General features: G+C 39.8%; 1 protein-coding gene across 1 annotated transcript in view; it reads left to right on the top strand.

The window, feature by feature from the left end:
• Nucleotides 1-2,495: 2,495 nt before the first annotated feature.
• Nucleotides 2,496-12,048, top strand: part of LOC140231447 (COP9 signalosome complex subunit 1-like) — a 38,121-nt gene continuing 28,568 nt past the window's right edge. Inside the window, exons 1-4 of the mRNA XM_072311573.1 lie at nucleotides 2,496-2,579; nucleotides 8,610-8,699; nucleotides 9,583-9,761; nucleotides 10,208-10,375. Coding sequence (XP_072167674.1) covers nucleotides 2,547-2,579; nucleotides 8,610-8,699; nucleotides 9,583-9,761; nucleotides 10,208-10,375 — 470 coding nt within the window. The 5' untranslated portion in view covers nucleotides 2,496-2,546. The remainder of the gene's footprint in view (nucleotides 2,580-8,609; nucleotides 8,700-9,582; nucleotides 9,762-10,207; nucleotides 10,376-12,048) is intronic.

The raw sequence follows: 12,048 nt of genomic DNA, 5'->3' as shown, positions 1-12,048 counted from the left end.
TGTTGTTGTTGTTTTATCTTTAAAAATCATTCTTCTGTCGTATTTGGAGCTTTGGGAAGAAGTTTTCACTTTTTTTTTTTTGTTCAAGTGGACCCTGCTCGCTAGAGGGGGGGGGGGTGTTCGTTCGAACTCCGTGAAACCCCCCCCCCCCCCCCTAGTTACGGGCCTGGCGCACAGGGGGCGTTCCCCTTGTATTTTTTTTTGGGGGGGGGAATAAAAGACATGAAAAAGAAAAATTAAAGGGTGTGCCTGCTGTGCCAGGTAAAAATGTCAGAGGTAAAAATGTCAGAGGTAAATCATTTTTGCACTACAAAATTGCGCTGAAGTCTTTTTCTTTTCTTTCTTTCTTTTTTTTTTTGTCAGCTGATTAAACCTATGGAAGTGGCACCAAATAATTTTTGCGCCCCCTCTTTCGGAATTCTGTGGATCCGCCACTGTAAATATCTGACTGCTGTTGAATCGTTGAATCTTAAATGAGTGAAATGAAATGAAATGAAATGAAATGAAATGAAATGAAATGAAATGAAATGAAATGAAGGGACTTATACACTATAAAAAAAAGTTTACTCAATTCTCGTTAAAATGAGATATTTGCGATTAAAGCTGATAAGATTATAGAAGAAAATAATAGGAGTGACAGGGGACATCCTTTTGTAATCTGAAGTTCAAGAATATATCACTGGAAACTGTGGAAAGGTATTATTTTGCTTTATCTGATGTTGTATCCGACTTTATGTTAACCCATTTTGCGATCAAAGTTAGTATCACCCTTGAATTTCACACAAAAAAAAAACCAGCAGACTGTATTATATTCAACCGTGTAATGTTCAGGACCTTTTTAGTCCTATATCGATCACTGAGAGCCAGCGACGTCAATCCATTTTCACGATTGGGGGCGGGGGGGGGGGGGACAAAACTTGGAATACTATGTACAGACGTTGGAATACATGTACCTTTATTCGTGCGTGAGCGGAGCGACGGAGCGGAGAGAGGGCGTATACCCACACCAGAGTGATTTTTCATTCTCAGACCTAAAATTCAGCAATCTGATGCACACTTTTTGAGAAATTTTTGGATTTTTCCCCTATCAAACAAGTAAGAAAAATATTCACAGATAACTGAATGACTACATAAATCGCGATATCTCAGCTCTTGTCCGCGTGTGCGACATCACAGTGTAAGCTTTACAGTGATACATGGAAGTTAACGGGGGAGGGGGTAGTCCCCTCCCACATCTGTTGCACGACCGAGCTTTTGCATTTTTAGACTTTACATAGAACGATCTGGTGCACACAAATTTTGTGTGAAATACTCGGAAAATTGTCAATCCCCAAAGTGTGCCGAGTCTATTGTATGGATAGGAACCGAGTGGGGGATGGGTAAATTAAAGAGGACACTGGAGAATGAGGGAACTTTTTAATATACTTGATTGAAGTGACAGATATGAAGCACACTAAGCTAGCTTTGATGAAATACATTATTCTGAAATTTGTCAATCCCCTACGAGTGTTAGGTGTATTCAAGGGGACCTTTAAATACCTAACATGGCCGGCGCCACGTTTTCAAAAGTGGGGATCCACTTCCGCGTTTCATGAGTTAACAATAAAAATGAATAAACAAACAAACAAACAAAAACCAAACAAACAAACATACAAATAAACAAACAAACAAAAACAACAACAACAACAAAGACAAAGACAAAATCAAAAGCGAAAAGCCTTCAGCGCAACGGGGTTTCTTCAGCTGATAAGCCAAAAAAAAAAATAAAATAAAACCAAACAAACAAAGGGAAACAAAACAATAAACAAAAAAGAAGGGGGGGGGGCTTTAGCGCATCTTTCTCATTCCACTTCCACTTTATACCTAGGCCTAGACCTTAGCTGATTCCTTGCACCCTCTTATATCTCTTATCGTTATAAATATTTTAGGGCCTACATTGTAGAGAGGAGATCGTGGTATGCGGCATAATATTGATTATGCGTTGAATGGTCTTTACTTTTTCTTGTACAATGTAGAGAGGTGAACCGTTCCATTTTGTTAAATTGCTTTGTGAACTATTCATAAGTCACTGATTGATCAGTAATCTAATCTGTAGTATTGCTGCCATAGAAATCAGCATGGAATACCTATAGGTCCTAGGCCTAACTTATTTATGAACTTCCTTTTAACACCTATTATTCTTTGGATGCCTTTCATCGTGAATTAGAATCATGACAGTTTTGGACAATTTTCCATCAAAAAAGCAAGAAAATCTTCTCATCTCAGGAATTATAGGGGGCAAAATGATATGTTTGCCCCCCCCCCCCCCCATAGGAGGGCAACTGCACACACACCCCCTCCCCCCCCCCCCCCCCCTCCCCATTGACGCCCCTGGCCCTGCGTATTATGGAGAGCATTATTATTTGACTCCTTGCTTCAGCTCAGCTAGACGCTGTATACATGCTACACCTGTATGCGCCTATGCTATGTATGTAGCGCATATCATACGGATCGCAGTAGGATTTTTTGCCGGTTACTTCAGCAGGTGTTAATGCGCTGATTTCTTCATGTCCAACATGCCTCACCCGATGTATATGCAGGTAAAATACCTTTGTGCAACTGTATGTAATATTTACAGTATACTGCCATTGTCTTCCATTTGTGGTTTGCCGTATGAATTCATATAATCATTTAAGAAGAATGCAAATTTGATCTCTGTTTTCTTCTTTCTGAGACACAGTCCCACATATTACTTTTTCACGTATGTTGAAATGTGTACAGGTCATTGACAATGTGTTATGTGGTAAACTAAGGCCTAGGACCAGTAAGGCAGACTCCATCTTAGTAAAACTTAATTCATACGCCTACGGAGCCGTAATGTAATGCAATGGCCAAGACGCACACTCGAACTTGACTAGTCTAGTCTATCATTGTTGGTTCAAATGAAAAACAAGTCGATCACTAGCCATTCTAGCAGTGGCACCGCCTGGCCAGGGCTAACTACACGCAGCCGCTGTCACGAAGCGACAGCGCTGCACCTCTATTCCTTCGCAGACGTTGTTATGGTTCACTGTTTCCTTCTTGAATATCTTTATTAATCTTGGAAAACTAAAATATAAGGAATTATCGTAATCTATGACCATCATTCAATAATCGGTATGCGATTTTTTGTTTAATTACGTCAAAAACTTACCGAAATCTGTGGCTGAAATCAGGTCTGTAAACGTCCTTACTGCTTCACTCCTCATCTGCGTGTTATATGAACGGCATTCACTCTCGTATACTACAACGTAGGTAGTCGGGGCGGAAGTGATGAGATAGTCGGATGACCCCGACTAAAAAGGTCATATCATTGCCGGTGCAGCACGTGCGGATCTACTACAAGTTTTCACATGAAACGCACGGGCGCACGGGCGTAGGTAAAAAGCAACCACTTCTGAATGCGCATGCGTGGTAGTTTGTTGATTTTTTGAAGCTCTCGAAGGAAAAGATGCCACCGCACGATCTATACTCCGAAAAATTCAACAATAAGGTCTGGATACCAACAAAACGCCGAATTCAACTCAACAATCAGGAAAATATGCTGTAGGTAAGTGTTGCAATTATATTACTCTTAAAATCATACAAAATAAAAGGTATTTTATGTGATTTTGCCGTCAATAGTGACAGTTGTTTACAACGTTGAAACACTAACACATGTCAGACCCTGTGCGCAGCACAGTGTCTGGTCAGGCTACGCCAGGGCGTGCATGTCGTTGTGTAACGGTTAGGCCTTGGCTTAGGCCCTAACATTGTTACAGTGTAGATGACAAATGATTCAGAAGTCATTGAAGTTCAGACTTCAGAATTCACCAATGTTTAATTTTTCAGTGATGGTCCTATTATTGCATGTATGAATTGGTATGATACTATTTATAAGCAGACTATGACATACTCACGATAGACGTAGTTCACTAAGTCTCCAAAGACCAAACTAACGTGTTACTTAATTTTAATTTACAAGAGCATATGTGACCCACTATACAACAAAAGGATCTGAAAGTCTGGGGAGGTCGATTTTTGTAATATGACATGACATTATTCCCTTACTCTTCCGCTTTAGTTCTATGAAACAGCTCTCATTAAAAGTATTTGGTTGTGTGGATATCAATTTTATGAGAGCATTTTGAGTGGTCTAGGAATCAGCATTTCGAGAAAACCGCCTTCAAAGTTTTCCTTCCAGCGCAATAATGATCAAGGTAATCAATAAGACAATTTTCATGCTCCTAGCAACCTCTGTGATGTTCATTCAAACTTAGCGCCAACAGTCTACGCACAACGACGATGTAACATACTTACCAATAAGGTCATTCCCTCGTTGCTAGGTGCGGGCGTAGTCTATCTGCTGCGCTAAATCCAAATATTCGGACACGTTTCTGTTCCGATGAAAGTCATGGCCCAGAAAAGTGCTGATTTCTTGGCTTTCCTTTAATCATTTATCTTCAAAATTTCGGCTGATGATAGATAAAAACATTAGTCTACAAAATTATGCCAAAAACAGAAATTTGATGGTTTTATTGATCTGACTTTAAAGGGATCGTATAGTTTTGGTTGAGACCTAATTTCAGGTTTCTAACATTTTTTGGTGAGATAATGAGAAACCACTTTAATATGAAAAATGAAAGAGCGTGTAATTCCATGACGAATTCAACATTTATTTGATGAAAATTGGTTTTAAAATGGCTGAGATATCCAAAACAGAGTGATTCTAATAAAGTGTGGGACCCACATTTCATTATGATCGCTTTGGTTTACTTTGTTTTTGGATGTTTCAGTCATTCCAAACCCAATTTTCATCAAATAAACTTTGAATTCCTCTTAAAATGGTACGCTCTGTACTATTTCACAAGTATTTTCTTGATGCGATATCTCATAAAAAGTTCAAAGCCCAATTCTCATCTCCACCAATACTGTACCATCCCTTAAACACGATTTTCTTGGCTCAGCCGTCAGTGACTTTCGGATCCTTTTGTCGTGGCGGGTCACATATTTAGTCCAGATCTCCATAAAGTCACAAAGACAAAGTTGGGATAAACATTTGGTTTGACGTTAGGTCCTTCTTGATTCTAATGAACATGTTGAATGAAAATCATAATTCTGTAGAAAGTATCCTTAGACTCAATGCAATGGAGTAATATTGTGTCTCAGTTTTGCTCAGACAAAAAATAAAACTAAAAAGTGAAAGATGCATCTGTTTTTTCCTATGTTATTCATTTATTGTTGCAAAAGTGCAATGATCTGAAACTTTGCACCTAGACCCTAGCTGTCGAGCTGTCTAAAGTCAAGAAATCTGATTTCATGCACCCTATTGTTATAGTCATAGAGAGGAGATAAATTAGTGGTATGATGCCGATATGCATGTTATTATGCATTGAATGGTGTATACTTATTTCTTGTAAAGAAGTAAAAACCAGTCCAATTTGTTAACTGCTTTGTGTACTATTCTGAAATTTGTCAATCCCCAAAGTGTATGGAAGGGGACCAATCAGGGGCATGGCCGGCACCCTCCCCACACACGAGGGAGATTTTGCATTTTCAGAATTGAACTTGAACAATCTGTTACACAATTTGTGAAATGTTTGGACAGTTTTCTTTCAAAAAAGCAAGAAAATTTTCCTCATTTTGGGAATTTTTTTTTTTTTTTTTTTTTTTGGGGGGGGGGGGGGGGACAAAACGACATGTTTACCACTCCCTCCCCCTTTGTCGTTCGGGATTAATGCCCCTACATACGGGGGGGGGGGGGGGGGGGGCTAATTCAAATGAAAATATCTCGTAGACACATTTTTGATGGAATTTGGGAAACTGTCAGTCCCCCAAGACTTAAACTGTTTACTAAATTTATGAAGGGAAACCAGACGGGGGTAAGAGTTAATTAAATGGAAATTTCCCCCCCCCCCCCAACTGGTGCACACTTGACACTTGTGATGAAGCATTGACACTTGTGGTGAAGCATTGGGAAGTCTGTCATTCTAAAAGTTTAATAAGTCTCTGGGGAAAGGCCCGGACAGGGGAGGATGTGGCTCTCCTGCATAATACACTGTACATGGCTGAGTTTCCCACAAAAGATTTGGCTATGAGGAAAAAAGTGCCTTCCCACAGTGCGCTGCTGCTGGGCTAGGACTCAAACCCCATCCATGCCATGATGCATGGGAGCCCACCCACTTTTCTGCATCTAGCATGTTTCAGGGATGAGAGTTGAGAGTTAAATCTGTTTCCAGACATTTTTACTCTGTCCAAAACCCACTTTTCAGACTGCAATTTCTCTTACACTACTGATGCTTGTGACCACTCTTCCTAAACATCTCGCCATTTAACATTTAATGTTTAATTTAATGTTTGAAAAGGAAAATGAAAGTCACTCTTGTAACATATTGGCATGAAATTGTTTGCCCATTTTTTTCACTAACCCTAAATAGTAAATTTTAGATATGAATAAGTAGATCAATGACTACATGATATATAGAACAATCGACAATAGCATGATACAATGTAGATGAATAGTTAAGTATAATATGAATGTTAAAATAATAGGTAATCAGATTAAATTTTCATAATCTAGTAACTTGCCACTTTAACATTTAAAAATAGGATAGATAAATGTAGAAATACAAGATTTGCCAACCTGATGTACTATTTACACCCCTAAGATCTGGCCACTTCATTAAAACCCATTGAAGACTAGTCTCAAGTACACGAGTCTATGATTGAAATGCCGGTTATGGCAAAATCAGCTTGTCCTCATTGGGTTAAAAAGGAAAAAAATACATTCTGTCTGAATATAGAATAGTATTGTTTCCATTACATTCAGAGTAATGTTAGTGATAGCTTTAAAGTATTTGCTATCATGGCCAAGAATGATTACACGATGCAGTTCTCAGGAGTTCAGAACCAATGAACAATTGTGACCCGCTACAACAAAATGATCCTAAAGTCGGGCAAGGTCGATTATTTGAAAATTGCATAACACAATGCCGTAATCTTTCTGCTTTAAATTGATATATAACACGTCTTATAGAAATAATCGGCTGCAGAGATATCGATGTTTAAAAGAGAGCATGTCAAGACGTCTGGGAAATCACTGTTTCGAGAAAAGCGCCCTAAAAGTTCTCCTTGCGACGCAATCACAATCAAGAGTCACGCAAGTCAGTATTCACCTCCGGACAATAGAAGTTAAGCCCTAGCAACCCCCGAAATGCTCATTCAAACACAGCGTCGGCGGTCTCCTCACCGACCAATCAGTGACCAGGATGTCAGGAGAAGCGGCTAGGCATAGCGCAACCCGCCCGCACGCACCAGTCGACTGGGCAGTGTGCGAGATTCACGCTTCAGTTAGCGGCAAGCAGCAAACTGACCAATGAGATCACTCTGGTTGTTGTTAGGGGCGGAGCCTATGTGTGGCGCTCAATCCAAATGTTCGAACCAGTTTCTGCTTCGTTGAAACGCCAAAAAACATGGCCCAGAAAAGCGCTGTTTTTTGGTCTTTCCTTTCATCATTTTGCTTCAAAATTTCGACAGATGATAGAAGACATGTCAGACTCTAATAATATGTCAAATTCAGGAAATCGTAAGTTTTGACCAATTTTGATGCTCTAACTTCAAACTCGATTTTCACGGCTTCGACCGTGCGCGACTTTAGGACCATTTTGTTGTAGCGGGTCACAATTTTCCATACTATTTAAGCCTCTACAGTTACAGAGATCTGTATAAATACATACATGTATACCATGCAGCATTCCTCCCCACATGTGCTAGAATGCTACCTCTTGCACTTGTGCTACCTATTAAGTATCATTTAATATGAGGATCATTGTTTTGGAAATCTGTACATTATTTTGTGTGCACAAAAACTTGCTGACCTTGTGTTATTCACACTCTGTACTTAGGAGTGTCTTCCTACATATCAATGAGAATACTTGTGATTCACTGATAAAGATTGTAAATCAAGATTGTTATGGGGAACCAAGACCTTCATGTGAAGTTATTCTTATTCAAATAATTGATATGGGTGAATTAATCACTGCAAGTTTGAATCAAATCGGGCGAGGAATAAGAAAATCCCAGCTTTGCAAAGTTCAGCAGTCAGTAGAGGGCAGTAGACAGCTTGTGACATATTTGTGGACATGTCTCCAAGGTTTAATACTCATAAAATTTCACAATCTTCAACTTTTCTCAACAATAAGCATAACTCCTTCTGTGACATCCAAATATGGCACGAAGGAATGCATTTTGCAAGCGCATATTGTGCAGTAAAAATATGTTCCAGAATCAAGAATAACTTTAAAATACTGAAATTTTGTATAGAAAATGAGTGGAGAGTTGTCCACATCAACCAGTTCCACCCTGAGTTAATTTATCACCCTCTACAGTTCATTTATTCAAAGAGCTGTGGCTTCCTTATTTCTTGTCCAGTTTAGCTCAAATTTACAATGAATAAATCAAATATGTTATGCATACTGTAGTTGAATAAGAGAAACTACATCTGAAAGGATTGGTTCCCTTTAATCAACAAACTTAGTACATAGATGTTCAAGCTCTGGCTGCTGTGCTACTTTTGTCACAATGTATCTGTACTGTGCTTTCATTGTGACCAGGGCCCTGTGGAGCCCATGCAGGTGGACCTGCCGCCAGAGAGATCAGAGTCGCAGGAGGAGTTGAGATATTCAGTGGATAATCCCACTCTGGTAAGTATTGGGAAGGAAGGTTGCTCACTTCTCATTTACTGTCCATTAAGATATTTTCACAGTATGAAATTTTCACGAATTGGAGCCAACAACATTTTTTTTTTTTGCAGCTTGAAATATTTGAAAATTGCCACTGGTATTCAATGCATTTTGTGTAGACAAGAACTTTCACATGCATTTAATTTCATGAATCTTGTCTCTTGTGAATTTTACAAAATTTGTGAAATTAAAATGCATATGAACATTTCTGGTTTTACAGTGCATGAATTTGTTTTCCTTTGGTTGCTGACCAGAACGATAAGCTCTGTTTAATCTGTGTGTAGTTGCTGCCTGTGCACACATGTAATAATTGATGCAGTGGAACCTTGTTATGAGGTGGGATATAGAAAGGTACCTGACATGGCAAGGTTATTTTGCAGGGTAAGTCTCATTCCTTTTAGATTCTTTTCATTGTAGGCCTGATTTATTTAAACGAGAAACCCGATATAACAAGGAAATTTCAGTGGTCCATAACAAGTTGATATAATAGAGTTCCCGTGTACAAACATGATTGGGTTGGGGATGAAATTACAAAACTGTCAAGCAGCATTGAAAGGTGGATGTTTGAATCATTATGAGTTTACATACCCAGATCCTTGATGATTGATAGACTTTTTGTAGTCAAGTATTGACTGACGAGTGAAAAACTATTTTCATCCGAAACTTTACTGTGCAGGTAGGAGCGGTATTGTTTGACATCATTAATTCTGACGATGATAATGCTCTGGGCACATTCACAACATTGACTGACTGCTCTCTTTACAGCTCTGATACTCTGTCAAATTTACATTCACTTAGATTACTAGTCATGATATGCATATTCTCTGTTGTTTCCTATTTACAGGATGTAGAGGCTTATGCAACCAGCTACACAGGTCTGGCCAAGATCAACAGGCTGATGTTTGTCGCCCTCCATTGTCCAGGATTGAAGATTGAGTCCCTGCGCATGGCCCTCAACTATACACAGACCACTTACAACACACACATGTACCAGATGGTACACAGAAGACTCACTGATGCTGTGTAAGCTGTAGATCATGTAGTTGTAGGATACATTTGACTGATGTGGCAACTTTTTTTTAAATTTTTTTTTTTCTTTTAAAGCTTCAAGTCCATTTCACTAAGTAGTTTGCGATTACATTGCTACAATAGTTTGTGATATTATGATAATGGATGTACATACTCGTTTTTTACAAAGTGTGAAGACTATTGTATACAATCTTAAATCGTAGACTCTAAATGTCACAATATTATACAAGATTTTATGATACAAGATATGATACAAGATGTTGTCATTTATCTTAGTGCTTGTAGATTGTTTTATTAGAGTGGCTGTATGAGTAATATCATTCATCAACTCCCAACATCTCTCCTATTCTTCTTTTATTACTATCACTTCTTATCCAACCAATAAATGTCACTTGCTGTATATTTGTGTTCCTTTTTTTTCCCGTTTTAAAATACCCAAGATCCAACCCATCGGTGCTGCCTGATGCTGTAGCGGGAGTGGTTCACAATGTTCCATCCCTGGACACCCAGTGGATCGAGACGACCAACAAGAAGGCTGCCCTCAAACTGGAGAAGCTTGACACCGACCTCAAGAACTACAAGACAAACTCCATCAAGGAGAGCATCAGGTCAGACAGTACTCCTGTAAAAGATGTGGTTTTTGGTACCCTTGGGTACAGAATATAAGTCTGCTATTTTGTTTAATGTCTATCTTTTATTTTTTTTTTGTGGGGGGGGGTGGGCAGTACATGGTTTATCAAAAGATGGGTGGAAGTAATCTTTAGAACTTCATGGAAGAAAATTTTGTGGCAACAATTAGCTTAGTAGTGCAGCAACATCCAAGTATCAGTGCTTTTCACACAAGCTACACCAGTGATCTCAGTGTCACACACAGTCGGCATGCTCCGCACTGTGCATTACCAGTCTATGGAAGATGTAAAATAATCATGTGCTGGGCTCTTGAATTTAAATGATCTCATTTAACCTGTTGAGGACAAGTCCCAAGTATACTCGGGCAGGTGTGTATGGGAAATGCGTGTTGTAGCAAAATCAAACCGTCCTCAATGGTTTAAAGTTAAAAATTGGATAGCATGTTTCAAGAAGAAATCTAAAAAGTAGTATTATTGTTATTGTAATTGTGGCAGAAAATGTCATAACATGGCTGTATCGGCTTTGGAATCATTATGACTGACTGCTAAAATTTGGCCACCATGATGGTAGTGTGTAACTTTACATCATATCAACACAAGATCAGGCCTCGAATTAACCGACGGCCACCGACGGCCATGGCCGTCGGTGCCCCTCTCGTTGGCCGCAATGCCCTTTCTTCCGTGATCAAAGTTACGGCCAAAAAAAATGTGCCCTTTTTCTTGTGGCCGTGGTGCCCTTTTAGAATGAAAGTTCTTGTTTATGACGTATAATATGCCCTTTCTCAAAGTCTACACTTCAATAAAGCTTGAACAAATTTCCTCATCTCGAATATCATACCTTTTGTTCAGTTCAGTCGCGTCCCAATATATCTGATTCAAACTCAACGAGACGACGTGTACGTACACTTGTACCTATGTACGTACGGTACGGCCTACCGGCTTTGACCGTTCCGACTGCCTCCGCAGCGTAGAGGCCATAGAGTTACTAGCTAGGTAGTACTAGTAGTCCTATTCGTAGTGTGCTCGCGCGTACGTACGGAAGTACGTTGATGGTGTCTGTACGTCGAGTGTCGCAATCAGCGGTTGAGCGCGTTGGGTGAGTGCAGTATGTGCATGCGTGTGTTACTGTGGGGAATGCGGAGCAAGTGGTCGCAAGCCATGTGCCAGGCATGTCGGACGGCTGCGAGAATTGCCATCTCTCTCGCTCTGCATTCATGCCCGCATGCTCGAAGTAAATGTAATCGAGGGCACGCATGCGAAAAAAAGTGAAATAAAATGTAAAAAAAAATTGTGCAGAACCCCCACCCCCGTAACACTGTATGTGAACACGGGTTGGCTGGTTAGTTGAAAGTGTTCCTCTAAGTGCCCTTTTTGTTCCTCAAAGTGCCCTTTTTGTTCCTCAAAGTGCCCTTTTGTTCCTCAAAGTGCCCTTTTTGTTCCTCAAAGTGCCCTTTTTGTTCCTCAAAGTGTCCTTTTTGTTCCTCAAAGTGCCCTTTTCGTTCCTCAAAGTGCCCTTTTCGTTCCTCAAAGTGCCCTTTTCGTTCCTCAAAGTGCCCTTTTCGTTCCTCAAAGTGCCCTTTTCGTTCCTCAAAGTGCCCTTTTCGTTCCTCAAAGTGCCCTTTTTGTTCCTCAAAGTGCCCTTTTCGTTCCTC

Source organism: Diadema setosum, chromosome 8 (genome assembly GCF_964275005.1).
Source record: "Diadema setosum chromosome 8, eeDiaSeto1, whole genome shotgun sequence".
In the NCBI taxonomy this organism is placed as follows: domain Eukaryota; kingdom Metazoa; phylum Echinodermata; class Echinoidea; order Diadematoida; family Diadematidae; genus Diadema; species Diadema setosum.
The sequence above is the reverse complement of the archived record's forward strand: the minus strand, read 5'-3'. Positions and strand labels throughout refer to the sequence as shown.